Here is a 20888-nt window from a genome sequence, read left to right as displayed (position 1 = left end):
AAAAAATTGTAAATAATATTACAAGAGAAATAACTTCATTTTTGATCAAAGTTGTTTTTTTAGAGATGTTTGGATTAGGATGTTTATGGAAATCACTATCAATTCTTGCCGCCGTCAAATCAAACACACACTTATTCCATCTCCTTTTTCTTTTGAAAATTGCTGTTGACACATTAGAGAAGGCTGGGACACACATGTAAAATACGCTTTTGCCCCTCGGCAGTTAACTGCCGAGGAATTTAAAATCCGGCTGCAGTTAACTGCCGAGGATCTTCTGCTACAAGTCTGGCAGAAGCTCTCTCATCTCCATTATTCATCACATCTTCAAATTTTTTTTCTCAAATCTCTCTCACAAATCTCTCTAAAAAACCCAACCAAATCCAACCAAATTTATTCAACAAAATCACAAGTAAGTAATTATAATTCTATTAACTTAAATTTTAGTTGTTATAAATGTTTTTATTTTTTAGTTTTTGAGTATATTTATTTTATTTTAGTTTTTGAGTAGATTTACATAGTATAATTCATTTTTAGAGTAAAATGTTTGTATGATGTTTATGTTATAGTTTAAAGTTTATTGGTTATATTTTAATTTGGTGTTTTAAATTAATTTTTTATTTTAGTTTTTAATTAGATTTACATGTTATAAATCATTTTTAGATTAGATGTTAGTTGATTAATTTTGTTAAAATGTTTGCATGATGATTATGTTATAATTTAAAAATTTTAGGGTTATTTTTTAATTTGGTGTTTTATATTTTTTATTTTATTTTAGTAAGACTATATGATTTATTTTAAGAGTAAATATAATTTGAATAATTTTGCTATATTTTACGTTAATTTTTTTTTTAGACAATTACATTTTAGGGTTATTTTTATGATTTTTAGAGTCTATGTATAATTTGCACATTAAGTGTTTGATGAAATGTTTGAATGAGTTTTTCATTGATTATTTTAAATTTCTATGTGCGTAGATTTGAAACAATGGCCGGATGGATCGACGTTCATGCAACATTCAACGGAGGAGAACCTCAAAGGTTGAAGGTTCGGTGCCTTGATGTAACGTTAAGAGATCTCAAGGATCAACTGAATGAATTCAACCAAGGAGTCAACCCAAGAGACACAAGAAGGGTGCAAAATGTTCGGTATAAACGTCCAAAGTTCGACGAGGGGAGCGTATCATTCACTTGGGTGGAGTTAAAGAACGACGAAAACGTGACGAGTATGTTTTGGGAGCACACCAAGTTCCAGTGGATCGATATGCGGGTGACGTTGCTGAGATCAACTGAAGATATCATCAACAACTTGATTCCGCTAGAAGATCGTCATTAGTTAGGGTAAGGTGCATTCAAACTACAACAATTGTCTTACCTCTGAAATGGGGTGATTCAAACTTGCCAAACGGCTAGGACTCAAGCATTTCGCCTCGCGTTCATGTTTTTCCTTTGAAAAGGTTAAATTCTTGTTAGACTGATTTAGATGATGGTATTAAGTGTCAAGGAATGGACCTCATTTCGTTGGCACTTGAATACCATCATCTAAATCAAATCTGACAAAAATTTATTCTTTTCAAAGGAAAGCATGAACGCGAGGCGAAATGCTTGAGTCCTGTTGTTTGGCAAGTTTGAATTTACCCCATTTCAGAGGTAAGACAGTTGTTGTAGTTGGAATGCACATTCCAACTGCAACAACTGTCTTACACTGGATGGGGCAATTCAAACTTGTTAATCGGCAGGTCTCCAACATTCGATGGGCATCTCGAACGATGGTATTCAAGTGTCAAGGAATGGACCTCATTTCGTTGGCACTTGAATACCATTGTTCGAGATGACCATCGAATGTTGGAGTCATGCTGCTTAGCAAGTTTGAATTTGCCCCATTCAGTGGTAAGATAATTGTTGCAGTTGGAAGGTACATTCAGGAATGTAATGTAATTGTTTTTTTTTTTTAAATACGTCGTTTATGTAATGTAACGAAACCTGTATCGCAATATTTATTCTAACGAATTCATGCTATTGTAATATTTATGTAATGTAACGAAACCTGTATCGCAATATTTTAAATAACATAAAATAATTTTTTTAAAATTTCTAATAATTTTCTACCACAATTCTATTCTAAACAAAATAAAACAAAAAAAAATTAAAAAAAAAACAAACAAACTCGGCAGTTAAGTGCCGAGGAATACCTCGGCAGTTTACTACCGCCGGTTTCATCATTTCCTCGGCAGTTAACTGCCGAGTCGTCCTGAACCCAGAATTTGCAGAACCTGTTGTAGGCAGAACATGTTTACAATGTGTTTTTACACATTGTAAACACATTGTTTCGATGCCAAACCATAAAGCTAGTCAAATAAAATTACAAACATAATTGAAATTGAAAATATAATACGGAAACGAGCAATTGTCATAAAAAAATGTCATCCAAACAAAGTAACAACAAATGTACTGGAAGTACTAACAAAACGGCCAAATGTCATGAAAATACACCAAGTCCTAAAAATAAATCCTAAAAATACTACCAGTCCTAATCCTACTGCTGGTCCTGGTCATGCTGGTGCTGCTGGTGCCTCCTCCTCGGTCTCTGGGCTCTCCTCCTGGTAATGATCGGCGCGATCTGCTGCCTAACTTCCTGCAAGGCCGCATACAACTCCTGAGGGGTCATGCTCGTCACCTCCTGACCCAAAAACTGATCAGCATGGGCAACATCGCCGCTAACCATGTCATAGGTGTCAGGGGAGCTTCTCGCCTCGTACCGCTCCCACTGCTCTGCAACGATCTGCTCCTTGTTTGGAGGCCTCGGTGTAACGCCCTCCTTTTTATTTAATTATTTTTATTAAGTTAGAGTCTATTTATGTGATTTATTTATTTATTTATATGAGGTGTTAGTATTTTATTATGTGGCATTATTCTATTATTTATTAGAATATGAGAATTATTAGAGTAAGTAGATTTGGAGGTAATTTTGAGATTAGATGTCTTTTTATGATTTAGTCGATTTATTTTGATGAGTTGGTATTTACTAGAATAATATATATTTGTTATTTGTTAGAGATATATTTGTTATTTGGTGCAGAAATATATTTGTTATTTGTGAGAGATATATTTAATTTAGAAATAAATAAGATTATGAGGATTATTAGTGTAAGTAAAATTGAAGGTTAGAATAGAAATAAGAATAAGTTATTGGGCCTAAATAGATTTAGGAAGAGTGATTAGTATTAGAAATAAGGAAGCTTATGTTAGAAAGAATTTTTACGTTAAACCGCTTTTTGGAGAAAGAGGAGAAAGTAGAAAACTCAGAGAGAGAACCCTAGGAACGAAGAACGCTGCTTTTGATTTCAGAAAAACAATCTAAGGTAAGGGTGAGACTATCTTTCACTAATATTAAGTCTGTAGATCATTAGTTTGCATCTAACGTGTCCTAGGATGAGTTTTGTAAGATTATGAGAATTAGGGTTTGAGTGAGAATTGATGATTAGGTGATGAAAAACCGTTGAATTGATGTATGGGGGGAGTCTCCATTTATCATAAGGGTTGTATGAACATATGGGTAGTGAAGGGTTTTTGTTTTCATGATTTTTTTTTAATGAATTCATATTAAACTCATGTTCTTTTATGTTGCTATATTTATATGTTTAATTTTCGTTTCGATGTTTTCATGTTTGAATTATTGAAATTTATCTATGGTCTTTGCTTCCAAATGAGCTTTACGTTCTTTCCCAAAATTTTGCATGAACCCTAATTTAAAATCAGTGAATATTGAACCCTTGTTCTTCCTTACGGTACAAGTAATTTGGATTAGCTCTATGTTGTGGTTTCTTTTCTATCTCGATTCTTGCTGTTGCTGAAGCTAACAAATTGAAGGAAATTTTATGTTTGTTAATTAGATTGATTGACGACAATGTTTTGTTTTATTTTATAAGGTTTATATAAATAAGTCAAAATTGTGTCGATTGTCTTTTTGCAAAAAAAAAGAAATTGGAATCTACTCCCTATATTGCTGAAGAAAAATACGCATGGCACTGGCACTGTAGCAAGAAGTCCAACTACTTTTATGCACCCGTCAAAAGAAATTAATTTAGAACAAATTGGTTCAATTGAAAATCTTATATTTTGTTTTACGTTTTAGTTATTATTATAACTTATAACTTTCAGGATATATTATGACTTATTTCTTTTAGCAAAGTTATATTATGCTTAAAGTTCTAGTTTTACTACCGAATTTATGATCAAGGAGTTTTAGGTTACTTTCATATTTCATTGGGGTTTAGGAACGGGTTGATTTCCCCAAATTATCTTGAACCTTTATATTTTTTTATTATTTTTGATTTTGTTTGGATCTTTTGAATTTAGTATTATTTAAATGTGACTGAAATAATAAGTTTTAGATGATAAAATATTTGATGATGTGTATTGATGTGTTATTTAACGATGTTTTATATGAAGATGTGTTATTTGAAGATGTGTGATTTAAAGATGAGTTATATAAGGATGTGATCTTGTTATTTATGCACTATATGTGTTAATTATGATGCTTATAATGATGCGATGTTTAAGATGTTGTTGATTATCATTTGATGCTGTTGTACTATGATGCTGATATGAGATGAATTATTTATATGCTGCATATACTGCTGAGTCTTATTTAAGATGTAAGTGTCGGTCTAAGTCAAGAAGTTATAGGATGTTCATGAAGTTTCTAAGATGTAAGATGTTGAGTCCATGCATACTCATTCAAAGTTGAGGGCTTGATGCCCTGGAGCTTTTGCTCAACCACGACGATGGAGCTTTTGCTCAAACACGACGATGGAGCTTTTGCTCAACCATGACGATGGAGCTTTTGCTCAAACACGACGATGGAGCTTTTGCTCAACCATGACGATGGAGCTTTTGCTCAACCATGACGATGAGGGCTTATGCCCTAAAATGGTACCACATGCATTTGCATTTCATGATGATTCAAGATGGTTTAAGACGTTAAGAGTTGCATAGTCGAGTTTAGATGCATTGTCAAGTCAAGTTGTTAAGTTGTGATGTTTTAACGAATTACTTTGTGATGTTTTAACGAATTACTTTGTGATGTCTTTTAGTATGATGATATGTGACGATGACTGTGACTGCTATTTGATGATATTTTGCTAAGATAAATGATGATGTTTATGTATTTAATTATAGTTGTTAAATTATAAGATGTTTATGTTGTTAAATGTAATTTATGATTTATAAGCTTAATATTATTGTTTGAGAAATCTCACCCCTTCTGCGTATATGTTGCCTCGACCGTGGGTAATGTGCAGGTAATAAAGACTAGCTGTGTTCGTGAGTAGACTCCTCACATCGTGTCTAGGATGCTCTGATACGTAACGGGATGGGGATTTTAATACTATTTTCTGTTCCTTTACGTATTGCTTTTGAAGTTTAAGAATTATTTTTGAACTAAGATTTATGAAACTTTTATGATGAGGTTGAAGTTTAAGAATTATTTTTGAACTAAGATTTATGAGACTTTTATGATGAGGCCTGCGTGCCAAAGACTTTTATGTTGTTGAACTAATTCCGCTGCGAAGTTTTAAAGATTAAGTTGAATAATTTTGAAGGATAAATATTTATTTATTCAATTTATGATTTTTATGAAATGTGACATTCCGTTTACGATGAATACTCTGATTTATTTACGAAATTTTCACGTTGGGAAAACGGGGTGTTACACTCGGAACATAGACACAACCGTGTACCATCATACATAGCCCTCTGCCATACGCCATGGTTGCTCTCCTGCCTGCTCACCCCAATCAGCCGCCTTAAGCGTGCGAGGGCGGAAGTCGATGAAGGCCTGCACAATCTCAGCCGGTGTCAGCTCTGCAATATCCGTCGGAGGTCTAGGGACCGACTGGACGTATCCGTACTGCCTCAATACCCTCTCCGGGAGGTGACGGTACACCCTAATATCGCCGCACATGATCCAGCCAGAATACCAGAATACCTCCTCGAACGGCTAGAACTCCCTGTGCCCTTCGTGGCCCCCTCTCCATGACCCTTCTGAAGAGTCCACCTCGCCGCAACCGGTAAATTTTCAATGTAGTCTGGGTTTGGATCAACAGTGTAAAACTTAGGGAAGTGCGACAAAAACCATGCCTGCATAAACCATACAAATCACATATAAATAAATTAAAGTTAACTAAAAAAATAAAATTTACAATTAACAAAAAAATATAACAAAATATAACAAAATAATAATAGTTAACAAAAAAAAATTAAAGTTAACAAAAAAATATAACAAAATATAACAAAATAATAATAGTTAACAAAAAAATTAAAGTTAACAAAAAAATATAACAAAATATAACAAAATAATAATAGTTAACAAAAAAAAATTAAAGTTAACAAAAAAATATAACAAAATATAACAAAATAATAATAGATAACAAAAAAAATTAAAGTTAACAAAAAAATATAACAAAATAATAATAGTTAACAAAAAAATTAAATTTAAATTAAATTTTTACTTACAGTGAGCAGTGTCACGCTTCCCCCAAGCTGCCTGTCTCCGGGCAAACAGGCATGAGCTAACTCATCGTACAGGTATGCAAGTGCCATCCCTCCCCACGAATAAGCACGCATCCCCGAGTAGCCGTCCGCCATAGTCGTCAAATAGATCAATTGGATGCGCTTGTTGCTTCTATCCCCAAACAACAGGCATCCAACCAAGTATAGAAGGTAGCACTTCACACAATAAGTCCTAACCCTCTCCAGCTCCTCCAGCTCCTCTGGATCCTCTGTATCCGCCAACAAGTTAGCTCTACCAAGGTGCGTCGTATAGAAATCCCTCAGCTTTGGATAACTAATGTATCCACCATACTCTGTATTGCAGATTTTCTCTGCCTCCTTCCTCGACGCACCCAAGTGAGTCATCAGTAGTGCCTCTCCCTCATGTCTCAGCATCTTCTTCCGGTGGCCCAACATCCGCCCTTCAATCGGGACATGCATAAGACATGCGACATCGTCCAAAGTCACAGTCATCTCCCCCATGGGCATGTGAAAAGTGCTGGTCTCGGGATGCCACCTCTTGCATAGAGTCATCAACAAAGCGTGAGGCACAGTGGCGTAGCCCAAGTAGACCAAGTCATGTAAGCCACTCGCCCTAAGCGGATCCCAAAACCATCTCTGATTGGGGTTTGGACGTCCGAGACTCAAAATCTTAGGGCCGTGATTAATTGGCTTTACAACACGCTTCTTGCGGCACTGAAAAAATAGAAAATTAAACATAGTTTAAACAATGTAAACATTTAACTAATAAATATAAAACTTGATAAATGCTAAAATAAAAATAAAGAAAACATATAAAGAAAATCACATATTAATAAAAAAAGTTGATATAATAATTAAAAAAAACATATTAAGAAAACATATAAAAAAAACATATTAATAAAACATATAAATAAAACATATTAATAAAAATTAAACAAACACACACATAATTAAACATATTAAACATATAAAATGGAGAAAACATATTAAGAAAACATATTAAATCAAGAAAGAAAAAATAAAGAAAATAATTAAACAAACACACAATTAAACATAAAGAAAGAACATTTAAAAAAAAATACTTACGTCATCCTTATTATACCAAAGTGGCAATGCCACATGATTGGCATAAGAGTGAAGCAGATCAATGATCTGCGGTCCTCCAGGAAAGGGAGCGTCCGTAGGCAACACCTCCGGGGCAGCCGCCATAGCAATGTCATCATCGTCTGGCTCCCCTGGCATATGCGGCTGCTCTGGCTCGTCGTACCCACCATCAGTCACATCATGGTGATCCTGATAGTTCAGGTACTCCACCGCCTGGGTCGGGTCAACCACCTGCGACTCTTTAAGCTGTGCCTGAGAAGCCTCAGAAGGCTGAGAAGTCCCTGAACCATCCCCCCCCCTCCGACCTCTTCCCCTCTTTGGGATATGTGCGTTTCTCCTCTCCTTCTCCTTCCGGTAGCTTTGTGTCTGAGCACGCCTACCACCAATCATCTTAGATGGATCAATGGGCTCCTGATCGGCCATATCTACACAAATTTTTAATAAATTAAAATCATTTTCCATAACATAATCAAACACATTAAACACACTAGTCATAACTTAATCATTAACATTAACAACAATCAACATCATTTCCATAACCTAAAATCATTCATACAATCATCATTACAATAAAATCAATAACCTAAACTAATCATTTCTATACACTTACAATAAAATCATTCATACAATCATCATTATGTCCATCATTTCCATCATAACTTAATCATTTCTATACACTTAATCATTCACATCATAACCTAAATACACTAAAAAATCAATATACACTTAATCAAACTATAATTAACATCACTTCTATCATTTCCATAACCTAAACTAACTAAATAATCAAAATAATTTTCATTGAGGCATTTGATCAAACACTTTGTGTGCAAAGTATAAAACATATTCAAATTGTGTTCATTTGCCACCATTCAAAGCCACATTACCATTTAAACAGCATAGGCAACATCTACATTCATTTATCAATTCAAAAACTACACATGCAATCATCAAATTGTCAATTTTAATCATCAAATCATCATTAACCTAACCACATGCAAACTACTCTAATTTTTTAAAAAAATAAACCTAACAAACTAACATTAACATTGCAATGATTAAGGGTACTTACTTGTGATAATGTGGTGATGATTTGCTTGCAATTCGTGAAAATGTGCTTTTGGAGAGAATTTGGATGTGTTTGAAACAAAATATTGAAACTGGAAACTGCTTCTGTTCGTTCTGTTTATGTTCAGAAAACCTCGGCAGTTAACTACCGAGGAAATCCTCGGCAGTTAACTGCAGCCGGATTTTAAATTCCTCGGCAGTTAACTGCCGAGGGGGCAAAAACGTATTTTACATGTGTGTCCCAGCCTTCTCTAATGTGTGAACAACAATTTTCTTTTCTTTTTTATTCCATCATATTTTGGGACAACTTTTAAGATAATTTTTTATTCCATCTTCCTTTTTCCATAAAAACTATAATTTAGATCAAAGTTCCTTTATGGTTCCATTTTTAGCTTTTCTAAAATTCGCGTGTTTTTTTTTTCTTTCCAAAATAATCAAATACTGTGATCAATTCTATTTTTTAGCAAAAATTATTTTTTTTTCTTTCCAAAATAATCAAATACTGTGATCAATTCTATCTTTTAGCAAAAATTATATTCACCTCTAATGTTTATCTTAATACCATACACCTCTTCTTTATAAAAAGAAAATCATACACCTCCTATCTTGAGGGGTTGGCATGACGGTGAAGATTGAAATCTAGAAGTGTGCTTCTCCATAAGTCTTAAGGTGGAATCCTCCAAGTTTTAATAATTTATGTATTTGACCATTTCATACATTCAATTGGACTTCCGTTAGTGAACAATGAGATTGATCATTTCAATTAATCGGTCTTTAGACCAAATATTAAATTAAAAATTTTATACACCACATATCTAGTTTTTAATTGACCACCAAGCTCCCTGATTTTATTTTCACCGAGTGCGTTAACACCATTAGCAACTTACCTAACAAAAGATATCACAGCTGCAAACATCCTCAAATAATCATTGACTAGACTATTCTTTTAAACAAAAGTAAAGAAGACCAGAGTCGTTTCAAACAATTTAGAGGCACCGATCTAATATTGAAAGTTAGAGGAATGATATTTGTATTACCATTTTGAGACAACTCTCTCTCCCTGTGACAAACCATGAACTTATTTACAAAACTTTATGCTTTACCTTTACGAGTATTTCTAAATTTCTGAAACTTATCGTTTTTCCCCCTTGTAACACCCCGTTTTCCCAACATATAAAAATTTCAATAATAAATCAGAGTATTCAACTTAAAACAGGATGTCACACTTCTTTCAAAATTCAAATAGAATAAAATTACTATTTATTCAAACAGCACCTGTCAATATTTCAATTACTTTGCAGGGGAAAATAAAACATCTTAATTAATTCATCATAATGGAACTATGGCCTCAACATCATTCAACTTATTAAAATCCAAATCAAAGGTTCTTCAACATAATTCATGATCAAACATAGTTCTTGACAAATAACATAGTACATGATAAAATAACATTGTTCATGGCAAATGCGTAACACATGGAAACAAGCAATATCCCCATCCGGTTACGTATCAGAGCACCTAAAGACACAGTGAGAGATAGCCACTCACAACAACAATCAACAGCTACTTATTCTCGATCACCTGCAAGTTACTCATACGAAGAGCAACATTTCAAAGCAGAAGGGGTGAAATTTCACATTCAATAATAATAAGCATATAATTCATCAGCAGAATTTAACAACATAAATAACACTTATTTAACTATGTTACTTCGTCATAATACTTCTTAATTCAACTCCTTAATTTATTGATAACTTGGCAACAACGACAATAGATCAACTACAACATCCACAACTTCGACTAGACATCAAGGACGATGCAACAACAACTCTTTAACTTCAACAATACAACATTGAGCATAAAAGGCTCCCAGGGCTTGAGCCTGAAGGGTATTTAAGAGGGTTTTTTCAAAAAATTTAATCCTCTTTGCGGAAGAAATCCCATTGAAACGGATCTTGATTAAATCATTAATCACAAATCAAAAACATACTTAAACAATTTAAGGATTCATGTGTTTACCTCTAGAAGAGCAGAACCTTTGTAGTAGAATTGTTTCTGATCACGAGCAAAGCAAAGCAGCGATGCCTCTAGTTAGTCCACACGAACAGCGCTCCTCCAAAACTCGGTGCTAGCCAAGGAATCAGAAGTGCAGAGAAAAAGGGTTGCTCCAAAAACCTGTAACCAAAAACTTCAGCACTAAAGTTCTATTTATAAAACTTCTAGTGTGCTCTGCAAGTCAGAAGTCACTATTGGGCTTCAGTAAGCCCAACAACGAGTTTAGTAATTTTGCTAACTAATTAGCGCTATTTACTAAACGCACATCTTATATAAGTCATACTTATATATTTCTCTTTTGACTGTTCTTTGTGTGTGACCCTATAAGTTCTAGTCACGTTGGCAATAATATTAAATCTAATATTTAATATTATAAACAATGAGCGATATCTAGCAACACATCATTGCTACCCAAGTGACAAGAATGTCAAGTGATCTGACGAAACCTTTCCATGATAATACTTATGTGTACAATTACTCCTTTGTCTCGATATCTTTATTGATCCCAAGGAATAGATATTGTCACCCTTGTATAGATCAATGTTTATATTTCTTGATTCCGAAATATACTGAATAACGAATAAGTCCAATATCTTATATTGACTTAGTTCGGCATGGCCATGCAGTTTTACAGTCATATTTCATCAAGAGGCCTAAAGATATATCTCCTGTTTATGAGGAGGGACAAATCCCATCTAGGACACTCATGTCCCTCAGCATGCTTCATCAAGTACCCATCAACCAACGTTATGGTTATCCTTTTACAGACAACGTTAGAATGGCAACAAAACACTTGAGTCCACATCTAGGGATCATAGTGGTTTCAGGTCTAAGAGCGATATACACTATTATCATTGTGAGAATATCTTATGACAATTGCATAACTTACTATGTAGTATTCTCACGGCGGGTCAATCCAATATAAATATTACTCCTAATATTTATATCTATGTGAAGACTTGATAACTCTTTATCCATGATCTGTGAGATGTGATCATCAATCTACCCACATAATAGTCTCTATGCTTTAATGATATCCCACTTCTCAATAAAGCTTGACTACGGATACTTTTAGAATAGTTTCCTTATGTTTAACGAGGTCTCACAATTAAGTTATACTTAATGTTCCATTAAACGGACTAACTATTCTAGGGACTTTATTATTTTGAAACAAAACTAAATCAATAAAGAAATGCCTTATTATTATATATTCACAATATATACTTATATCAATATTATGATACAAAGCTAAACCCAATCAACATAGATTGGCTATTAGGGCTTACTCCAACAGAGCCCTCGTCACTTTTGAGCACAAGGCTCCAGGGCTTGAGCCCTCGTCACTTTTGAGCACAAGGCTCCAGGGCTTGAGCCCTCGTCGCTATTAAGCACAATGCTCCAGGGCTTGAGCCCTCGTCACTTTTGAGCACAAGGCTCCAGGGCTTGAGCCCTCGTCGCTATTGAGCAAAATGCTCCAGGGCTTAAGCCCTCATCGTTTGTATGAATAGACTCAACAACTTGACATCTTAACATCCTAACATCTTAACAACTCAACAACTTGGCATCTTAACATCTTAACAACTCAACAACTTGGCATCTTAACATCTTAACAACTCAACAACTTGGCATCTTAACATCTTAACAACTCAACAACTAAGACATCATTTAACATCGTATTCAAACATCAACAATTCAACATGCATCTTTGTAAAAACATAAATAATTATACATAACATATTTTCATGTCAAACCAAGGCTACTGGAAAGATATCGCAATTATCAACAACTTTCATGTTTATACCAACGACCAATTCAAAATAGAAACATATGAACAAAACGCAAAAACATGAAACAGAGAATGCTGTCACTGTGCAATTTCGCTGTGACCTACGTGCAGTAATTTGACCATAACTCAAGTTCTATAAAAAATTTTAACGTCAGACCAACGACATTAGAAAGCTAACATCCATACCTACGACTTTTGTGTTTACACCTAAGACCAATTCCGCACCGATCAATACCAGTTTTCATATCAAATTTCGGGAAAAGTTGTGCTGAAATTCATAAAAATTCACTGTGACCTACGTGCAGTAATTTGACCATAACTCAAGTTCTATAAATCTTTTTGACATCAGACCAACGGCATTAGAAAGCTAATATCCATAACTACAACTTTCGTGTTTACACCTAAGACCAATTCCGCACCGATCAATACCAGTTTTCATATCAAAATTCGGGGCAGAGATGAAAATAATCAGAAAAATCAACTTATATTATTCAAACTTCACATTCATTCAAAATCATCACAATCAACAACAACAACTCAACATAATTCATACCCAATTCATAATATGACATTAACAACAACAATCATCAACAACCACAACACATAATTATGAATCCAACCACAAATCAACAACAACATAACATAAATCATCAACTGAGCATAATTCATCAATTAAATTGCAATTCAAAACCCTATATTCTTTTCAAACCCTAACTTCTCTAATCATCAAAATAAAACAACAACAAACATGTTAAACACTATTTCAGAATCATATACTTATGATTAAATAAGGTTAGTCTCACTCTTACCTTAGATTGATTAGCAGCAAGGTCTACAGACTTCTCCTTCTCTGACTCTTCTCTTCTCTTCTCTCTAAACCTTGTTTTCTCCAAATCCTTGTTTTTGCATATATTAATCTTTCAACCTAATCTCTCCTCTATTTATATTACTAATTACTCTTCTTAAATCTGATTAGGTCCAATAACTCTTCTTTCTATTTCAGCCCCCAAATCTACTTATTCTAATAATTATATTTCTCCACTAAATATATTCTTCCACTAAATATATTCTCCCACTAAATATATTCTCCCACTAAATATATTCTAATAAATAATAAAATAAAGCCACTCAATAAAATATCAACATATCACATAATAAAATAAATCATATAATTCGACTCTATCTCAATAAAATAATTAAATAAACAAATATAGGCTACTAATATATATTCAACACATAATAAAAATATCACTTATCAAATAAATAAATTAAATTATAAAAAGACTCTAAAGTCAATCAAATAAATAAATAATAAAATAGGGCGTTACACCCCTCACATATAATGATATTATGTTACTTTTGTAGGCCATTGAAGCCATTGATCAAGTTCTAGTTCGTTTAATATGTTTTTTTTTTCACCTCTCTCTTGACTAGCTTACACTTGTGTTTATTCCTTTTCCGAGGTTTAAAATTCAACTTGTTTCAAAATTTTGAAGAGTTGGCATGACGGTGAAGATTGAAATCTAGAAGTGTGCTTCTCCATAAGTCTTAAGTTGGAATCCTCCAAGTTTTAATAATTTATGTATTTGACCATTTCATACATTCAATTGGACTTCCGTTAGTGAACAATGAGATTGATCATTCAAATTAATCAGTCTTTAGACCAACTATTAAATTAAAAATTTCATACACCTCATATCTAGTTTTTAATTGACCACCAAGCTCCCTGATTTTATTTTCACCGAGTGCGTTAACACCATTAGCAACTTACCTAACAAAAGATATCACAGCTGCAAACATCCTCAAATAATCATTGACTACACTATTCTTTTAAACTAAAGTAAAGAAGACCAGAGTCGTTTCAAACAATTTAGAGGCACCGATCTAATATTGAAAGTTAGAGGAATGATATTTGTATTACCATTTTTAGACAACTCTCTCTCCCTGTGACAAACCATGAACTTATTTACAAAACTTTATGCTTTACCTTTACGAGTATTTCTAAATTTCTGAAACTTATCGTTTTTCCCCCTCACATATAATGATATTATGTTTCTTTTGTAGGTCATTGAAGCCATTGATCAAGTTGTAGTTCGTTTAATATGTTTTTTTTTCACCTCTCTCTTGACTAGCTTACACTTGTGTTTATTCCTTTTCTGAGGTTTAAAATTCAACTTGTTTCAAAATTTTGAAGACTTTGTTGTGGAGCATTTCACCAGTCGTGCTCATGATATTATGGTGGCATGCAATGCATACCTGGCTGGAAGGTGTTCACATGGGCTGCTCGAGGCAGTTTAAGAATTGTATGAAAGCACTTTGCAACGAGTTTATAAGAATTGGAGCCATGGACTGTGAGAAATTTCTTTGTTGAGCAACAAGAAACGCGAACAAAGGAACATTCTCTATGAGAATCTAATTTTGGCACTTCTTGGTACCATGCATCAATTTAAAATTTCTATTTTGTTGAAGTAGAGGTTAATAACAATGTTTTTGACTAAAGGCCAAGAACAATGTTAAAACTTAAAACTGTTATTGCTTGCGTTTTAATACTCCACTGCTTTGACACTTTAATACATACAAGTTTAATTTAATCATTATTCTTTCGTGTTTACAGCGTTCCTTACCTTAGCTAATGATGTGTTTGAACTCCAAGTTAAAATACAGCTATATAAAATCGATTTTACCTTCATCTTTTGATAATTATTTTCTCCATCCTCTAAAAAAATACTCCCTCCGTTTCAAAATGAGTGTCGTTTTAGGTGTTTACACACATATTAAGAAATGCAATGATTAAAAGAAAGAGAATAGTTATTTTACCAAACTATCCTTATTAACTATTGGTTAGTTTTAAAAGTAATACTTTGGAAGTAGTGTGTTGAGTATTAATTGGAGGGTACAATTGAAAAGAAAAAGTTATTATTGCATTGAAAATAGGCATGGCAACAAAACCCAGACCCGCGGTTACCCACCCGAACCAAACCCAATTTGACGGGTTTTCCCCGTTTTGACTGGGTTTGGGTATGGGTTTTCCCCGATTTCAAAACAAGGGTATGGGACGGGTAACGGGTATATAGGTACTGTACTTGCAGAAAAGTACGGTAAGGAATACTAGGATTCTAGGGTTTGGACTGATGATTAGATGCCTTGAGAATGCTCTCAAGGGTGGTATTTATAGCTTGCTATGGGCTTGGGCTTTGGTTGCTTGGTTCCCAAGCAACAGGGGTATTTGTGTATTTTGGGGCTTTTGGGCGGTTTCTAGAGGCTTCTAGAAGTTTAATGTGGCGGCGCCCTTTAGGGGGCGCCCTAGGGCTCAGGAATCCTTCTGGAGGGCGCCCAGGCCCTTCCAGAGGGCGCCCAGGCCTTTCTGGAGGGCTTAGAGCCTTCTTTGGAGGGCTCCCGTGCCCTTAGGAATGTGATGACGGTCCACAGCCCCCCAAGCACGAGTCTTGGGATAAGGCGAAGTGATGATGACGTGCGAAGGGTCTCTCTGGGATCCTTTGATTCCTCTTAGGAAGATGACGGTCCACAGCCCCCCAAGCACGAGTCTTGGGATAAGGCGAAGTGATGATGACGTGCGAAGGGTCTCTCTGGGATCCTTTGATTCCTCTTAGGAAGATGACGATCCACAGCCCCCCAAGCACGAGTCTTGGGATAAGGCGAAGTGATGATGGTTTCATGAAATCCTGCTATGCCGTCGGACTATTTTAAAGGATTTCCCCAGGGCGGTTTACGGATGTCACTGATATCCCAAGGGTAGATAGATGTCTTGAACTTGGAGCGCTGTACCGAGTCAGTCATGGAATGCTTTGACGGAACCTGAGGGTGTATGTTCTGCGTGCCCGTACTCTATTATGCCCCCCAAGCACGAGTCTTGAGACAAGGCGAGATGATTGATGATCCCGGTTTGCTTCGTGTATGTCCTGCTTCGAAGGCGGTCGCCATTTAGGCGATCTCGTATGTTCCCTTGTATGGCGAGCTCCACAAGGCGTTCTCGGGGTGCTTATGGACCTTTGATATGCCTTTAACCACGGATGTGCGCCACGTGTCTTGATCCTAACCGTGCCCGACACGTTTCCCGAGGCGGCTTTTGTTCTCCCTTAAAAACGGATTTCGAGGTTTTCATTTCTTCATTTTTCACTTTTCATTTCTTCATTTTTCACTTGTCCAAACGTTCTCTGCCGCTCTCTCCTTCGGTTCGCTACTCGTCTTGCTCGTCGGTGTATAGCCTCTGCAGATTCGTCTTCTACTCCTTCGCAGGTACCTCTTGACTTCTCATTCCTTCTTTTTCCCTCTTCTTGTATTTTTATGCTTAGAGCGAAAAAAGCGTTAGTTTTAGGAGATGGTTCTGATTAGGGAGTGCGATGGTGAGGGGAAACTGGTCCAACCCATTGATCCAATTGAAAAGGAAAACTTGAGGAAAGCGTGTCTGAGGCATGCTACCGGTGCCGATGGGATTATTAACTGGGACGCTTATTATGATGGGTTATTCGGGGAAGAATTGTTTAGTGACCTTTCGAGCGAGTCAAGTGCTAATTCGGGCCATGATAGTGACTGTGTGTTTCTGTCTGCCACTTCAGGGGCAGCTAAGGAGGACGAGTGCTGGGAAATTCGTCCGCTTCAAGGAACTTCGTGCGCAGTGGAGGGGAAGAGGTTACCTTCTGGGTTACGGGGAATGTCTCTGTTTGCGGAGGAAGTGTTGTTAGAAGAATCCCTCTATGTGGATGTCTCTGCTATGGATTTATTTCGTAGAAAGTTTGATATTTCGGCGTCCGGGCGAGAAGAGGACGTGGTGTTGCTGTCTTGCGATCCAGACGAGCGCGTGTGTGATCAAGAGATGGCGGGCGAGAGAGACGAATCTTACTTTGTCTATACCGCCGTCTTAGAGGAATTCGGCGTGAAAATCCCTTTCACGCCCTTTGAGATGGACGTTTTGAAGTTTCTGAACGTGGCGCCCACACAGATTTTCCCAAATAGCTGGGCGTTCATTCGGGGTTTTGAAATTCTATGTAAGTCGTTGGGTCTTGAGCCTTCTGTCGCCGTCTTTTTTCATTTTTATGGCACAAAGGATGTCAACAAAGGGACCTGGATAGCTATCTCTGCTCACTCTGGGAAGAGGCTCTTTCCCACTTATGCGTGTAATTTTAAGAAGGAGTGGCGGGATACTTTCGTCAGAGTGCAGGGGTCGCCTGGATGCTCGACGTCTTCAGTCTTGGTGAACGGCGAGCCAAGGTTTCCTCTTCGGTGGTCCAGTGCCCCTTTGGCGGTGAAAGGGTATGACTTGGATGCGATGTCGCCCTATGAGCATGAGCTAGCTCAGTTTTTGGAGAAGGTTCCATTGACGAATATTCATGACCTTCTAAATAGGGAGGGCGACGCTGTCCGCATGGCAGCCTATTTGCGTGAGTGCCTTTCAAAAATTTTGCTTTTGTTTTGGTTTTGTCGTTTTACTTGTTTTATTTACCTGAGTTTGTTCCACTTTGTGCAGGCGAAATGTTGCCCCTGACTGGTGCCGAGATGAAGAAGTACTTGGCCGATTTGGATAGGAGTAAGAATCCTGACGGCTATGTGTCCAGCAGTCCAGCAGGCGTTTCCTTGAGGAGGTTGAAGAGGAAAGAAACTGGCAAAGGCGACTCTGGTGTGATCGAGGTGGACGACCTAGAAGCTGTTGGTGGAGGAAATGCTCCTACTTCGGCGGCCTCTCCTTCATCTAAGAAGGCGAGGACGGGAAGAGGATCGAAGCCGAGCAGCAGTCGCCCGCCTTCGGGAAAAGAAGTCGGAGGGACTTCCTTGAATGACGACGTGATGGACTCCTTCTGGCATTCCGGATTCGACATCCGCCGGTATAATATTATTCTTATTTTCTCAGGCGTTGATTCCTTTTGGCCGTTAGGCTCTTGAACTCTAGTGACCTTATTGTTTGAGGATCCTGCAGGTATATGAAAGAACAGGTGCCTTTTACTAAGGTGGACGTGGAAGCTGGATTGAAAGCTAAGTGCAGCGACCTGGTGGCGGACATCCATACCGCAGCTTTAAGGACTATGCTACTGAGCCATTGCCTGGAGAGCAAGTATGACCTGGTGGAGAAGAAGCACACTGATGCTGCAGAAGATGTGGAGAAATGGAAACATAAGTCTTCTGGACTAGAAAGCCGTCTCAGGGATGCGCTGAAAGACAAAGCAGCCGCCGAGTCCGCTTTAGAAGAAATGAAGCAGGCTAAGGAGGCCGCGGAGACAGAGAGGGATGCGGCGAAGGCTGCGCTAGAGAAGTCAGAGTTGGCGGTAGACGAAGGACGGCGGGCTCTGGCGATATATTTTGAGGATGGCTTTATGCGTGCCAAAGATCAGGTGCTCTTGTTTAACCCAGAGGCCAAAGTTGATGAGCTTGATCCATTCAAGATCATTGCGAACGGCGAGTTGGTGGACGATGAATAGTCTTGTGTTCTTTTATTTGTTTTTTATTTAATTTATGCTTCTTGGTCTGTAACTTGACATTGGCGGCTTCTTAGAGCGCCCTTTTAAACACTTTGTTTGCCCGACGATTTGTGACTTTGAATGTATTTATGTCGGATACGGTGCACTTTTCTTGTTGTGGTTTGGTATTCTACAAATGTTTATGATTCTCTATGTTACGTTCGGTTCCATTTTGAATGTGTCTTCATGAGTTATTTTTTCAAAAGCGAGAGCTTGCTGCGATTTGCTTAATTTTAAATTTCTATTTACTCGTCTGGAGCATTTCGTCGCCCTAAAATGTCGACATAAGTACTGCCTGGCGTTCATTCTTTCATCTTTTATTCTGAAGGGGTTTTTTGCTTCCCACTCTGAGGGAAGACTTTATTTTGCACTTCCAACTCTGATGGACGGCGCCTCCTACTCTGAAGGAGGACTTTTGGCTTCCCGTTCTGGGGGAAGACTTTACTCTGATGGAAGGCGCCTCCTACTCTGAAGGAGGACTTTTGGCTTCCCGCTCTGGGGGAAGACTTTCACTTCCAACTCTGATGGAAGGCGCCTCCTACTCTGAAGGAGGACTTTGGCTTCCCGCTCTGGGGGAAGACTTTCACTTCCAACTCTGATGGAAGGCGCCTCCTACTCTGAAGGAGGACTTTGGCTTCCCGTTCTGGCGGAAGACTTTCACTTCCAACTCTGATGGAAGGCGCCTCCTACTCTGAAGGAGGACTTTTGGCTTCCCGCTCTGGGGGAAGACTTTCACTTCCAACTCTGATGGAAGGCGCCTCCTACTCTGAAGGAGGACTTTGGCTTCCCGCTCTGGGGGAAGACTTTCACTTCCAACTCTGATGGAAGGCGCCTCCTACTCTGAAGGAGGACTTTTGGCTTCCCGCTCTGGGGGAAGACTTTCACTTCCAACTCTGATGGAAGGCGCCTCCTACTCTGAAGGAGGACTTTGGCTTCCCGCTCTGGGGGAAGACTTTCACTTCCAACTCTGATGGAAGGCGCCTCCTACTCTGAAGGAGGACTTTTGGCTTCCCGCTCTGGGGGAAGACTTTCACTTCCAACTCTGATGGAAGGCGCCTCCTACTCTGAAGGAGGACTTTGGCTTCCCGCTCTGGGGGAAGACTTTCACTTCCAACTCTGATGGAAAGCGCCTCCTACTCTGAAGGAGGACTTTGGCTTCCCGCTCTGGGGGAAGACTTTTCACTTCCAACTCTGATGGAAGGTTAGGCGAGTTATTACGTCGATGCCGCCAGAGCCCTTATCGTGGTTGGCGTTGTGGATCTTTGTACTTTCAGTGTGTGAATTCTGTTTGCATGATAATAGAAAAAACGTGGATAGAATCATAGATATGAAAAAGGAAAGGGCGCCTCGTTAAAAACCCCTGCCCTTGCAGGGGAAAAGAGTGCCACCCTGACCCTGTATTATTGATAAAGTCAAAAGATAAGAGTTGCAGTGGTGATCTTTACATCATCCTTATTTAATACATAATAAAATTAAAATGCAAAAGAAAAGGAATCTAGCTATAATAGTGACGCAGATTGGCCACATTCCAAGTGCGAGGTACGGCGTCTCCATTCAATTCTTCCAACTTATACGCCCCGTGAGCGTACTTTTCCCTGATTCTGTAAGGTCCTTCCCAGTTTGGGAATAGTTTGCCTATTCTGGTTGGGGCGACGACCTGCTTGAGGACTAGGTCGCCCTCTTTCATCTCCCTGGGCGTCACTCTGGAGTTATATCGTCTAGCTGCTCTCTGCTTGGCTGCGAATTCCCTGATGTGTGCTTGCTCCCTGACCTCATCGATGACGTCCATGCTTACCGCCATACCTACTTCATTAGCTTTTTCAAAGAAAATAACGCGTAAATTTATAATAGCAATATTACCCTGCACCAAAAAAT

At 37.6% G+C, this 20888-nt stretch overlaps 1 protein-coding gene and 1 long non-coding RNA gene across 2 annotated transcripts; one reads left to right on the top strand and one right to left on the bottom strand.

Moving 5' to 3' along the window:
* Positions 1–127: 127 nt before the first annotated feature.
* LOC146907003 (uncharacterized) lies at positions 128–1457 on the top strand. Its single transcript, XR_015019323.1, has 2 exons — positions 128–409; positions 975–1457. It is a non-coding gene; the product is annotated as an uncharacterized LOC146907003 (long non-coding RNA).
* A 1075-nt stretch (positions 1458–2532) lies between these two features.
* LOC146907002 (uncharacterized) lies at positions 2533–8972 on the bottom strand. The gene is made up of 6 exons (XM_085729015.1): positions 8707–8972; positions 7617–8059; positions 6513–7244; positions 5986–6137; positions 5746–5944; positions 2533–2814 (listed from the first exon to the last, which is right to left on the bottom strand). Exons 2-6 carry the CDS (start codon positions 8055–8057, stop codon positions 2533–2535), a joined length of 1806 nt encoding a protein of 601 aa, XP_085585141.1. The 5' UTR covers positions 8058–8059; positions 8707–8972.
* Positions 8973–20888: the final 11916 nt, after the last annotated feature.

This window comes from Medicago sativa, chromosome 7, assembly GCF_051527215.1.
Source record: "Medicago sativa cultivar Bolivia chromosome 7, Bolivia_mono, whole genome shotgun sequence".
In the NCBI taxonomy this organism is placed as follows: domain Eukaryota; kingdom Viridiplantae; phylum Streptophyta; class Magnoliopsida; order Fabales; family Fabaceae; genus Medicago; species Medicago sativa.
This window is presented reverse-complemented; position numbering and strand designations above follow the sequence as displayed.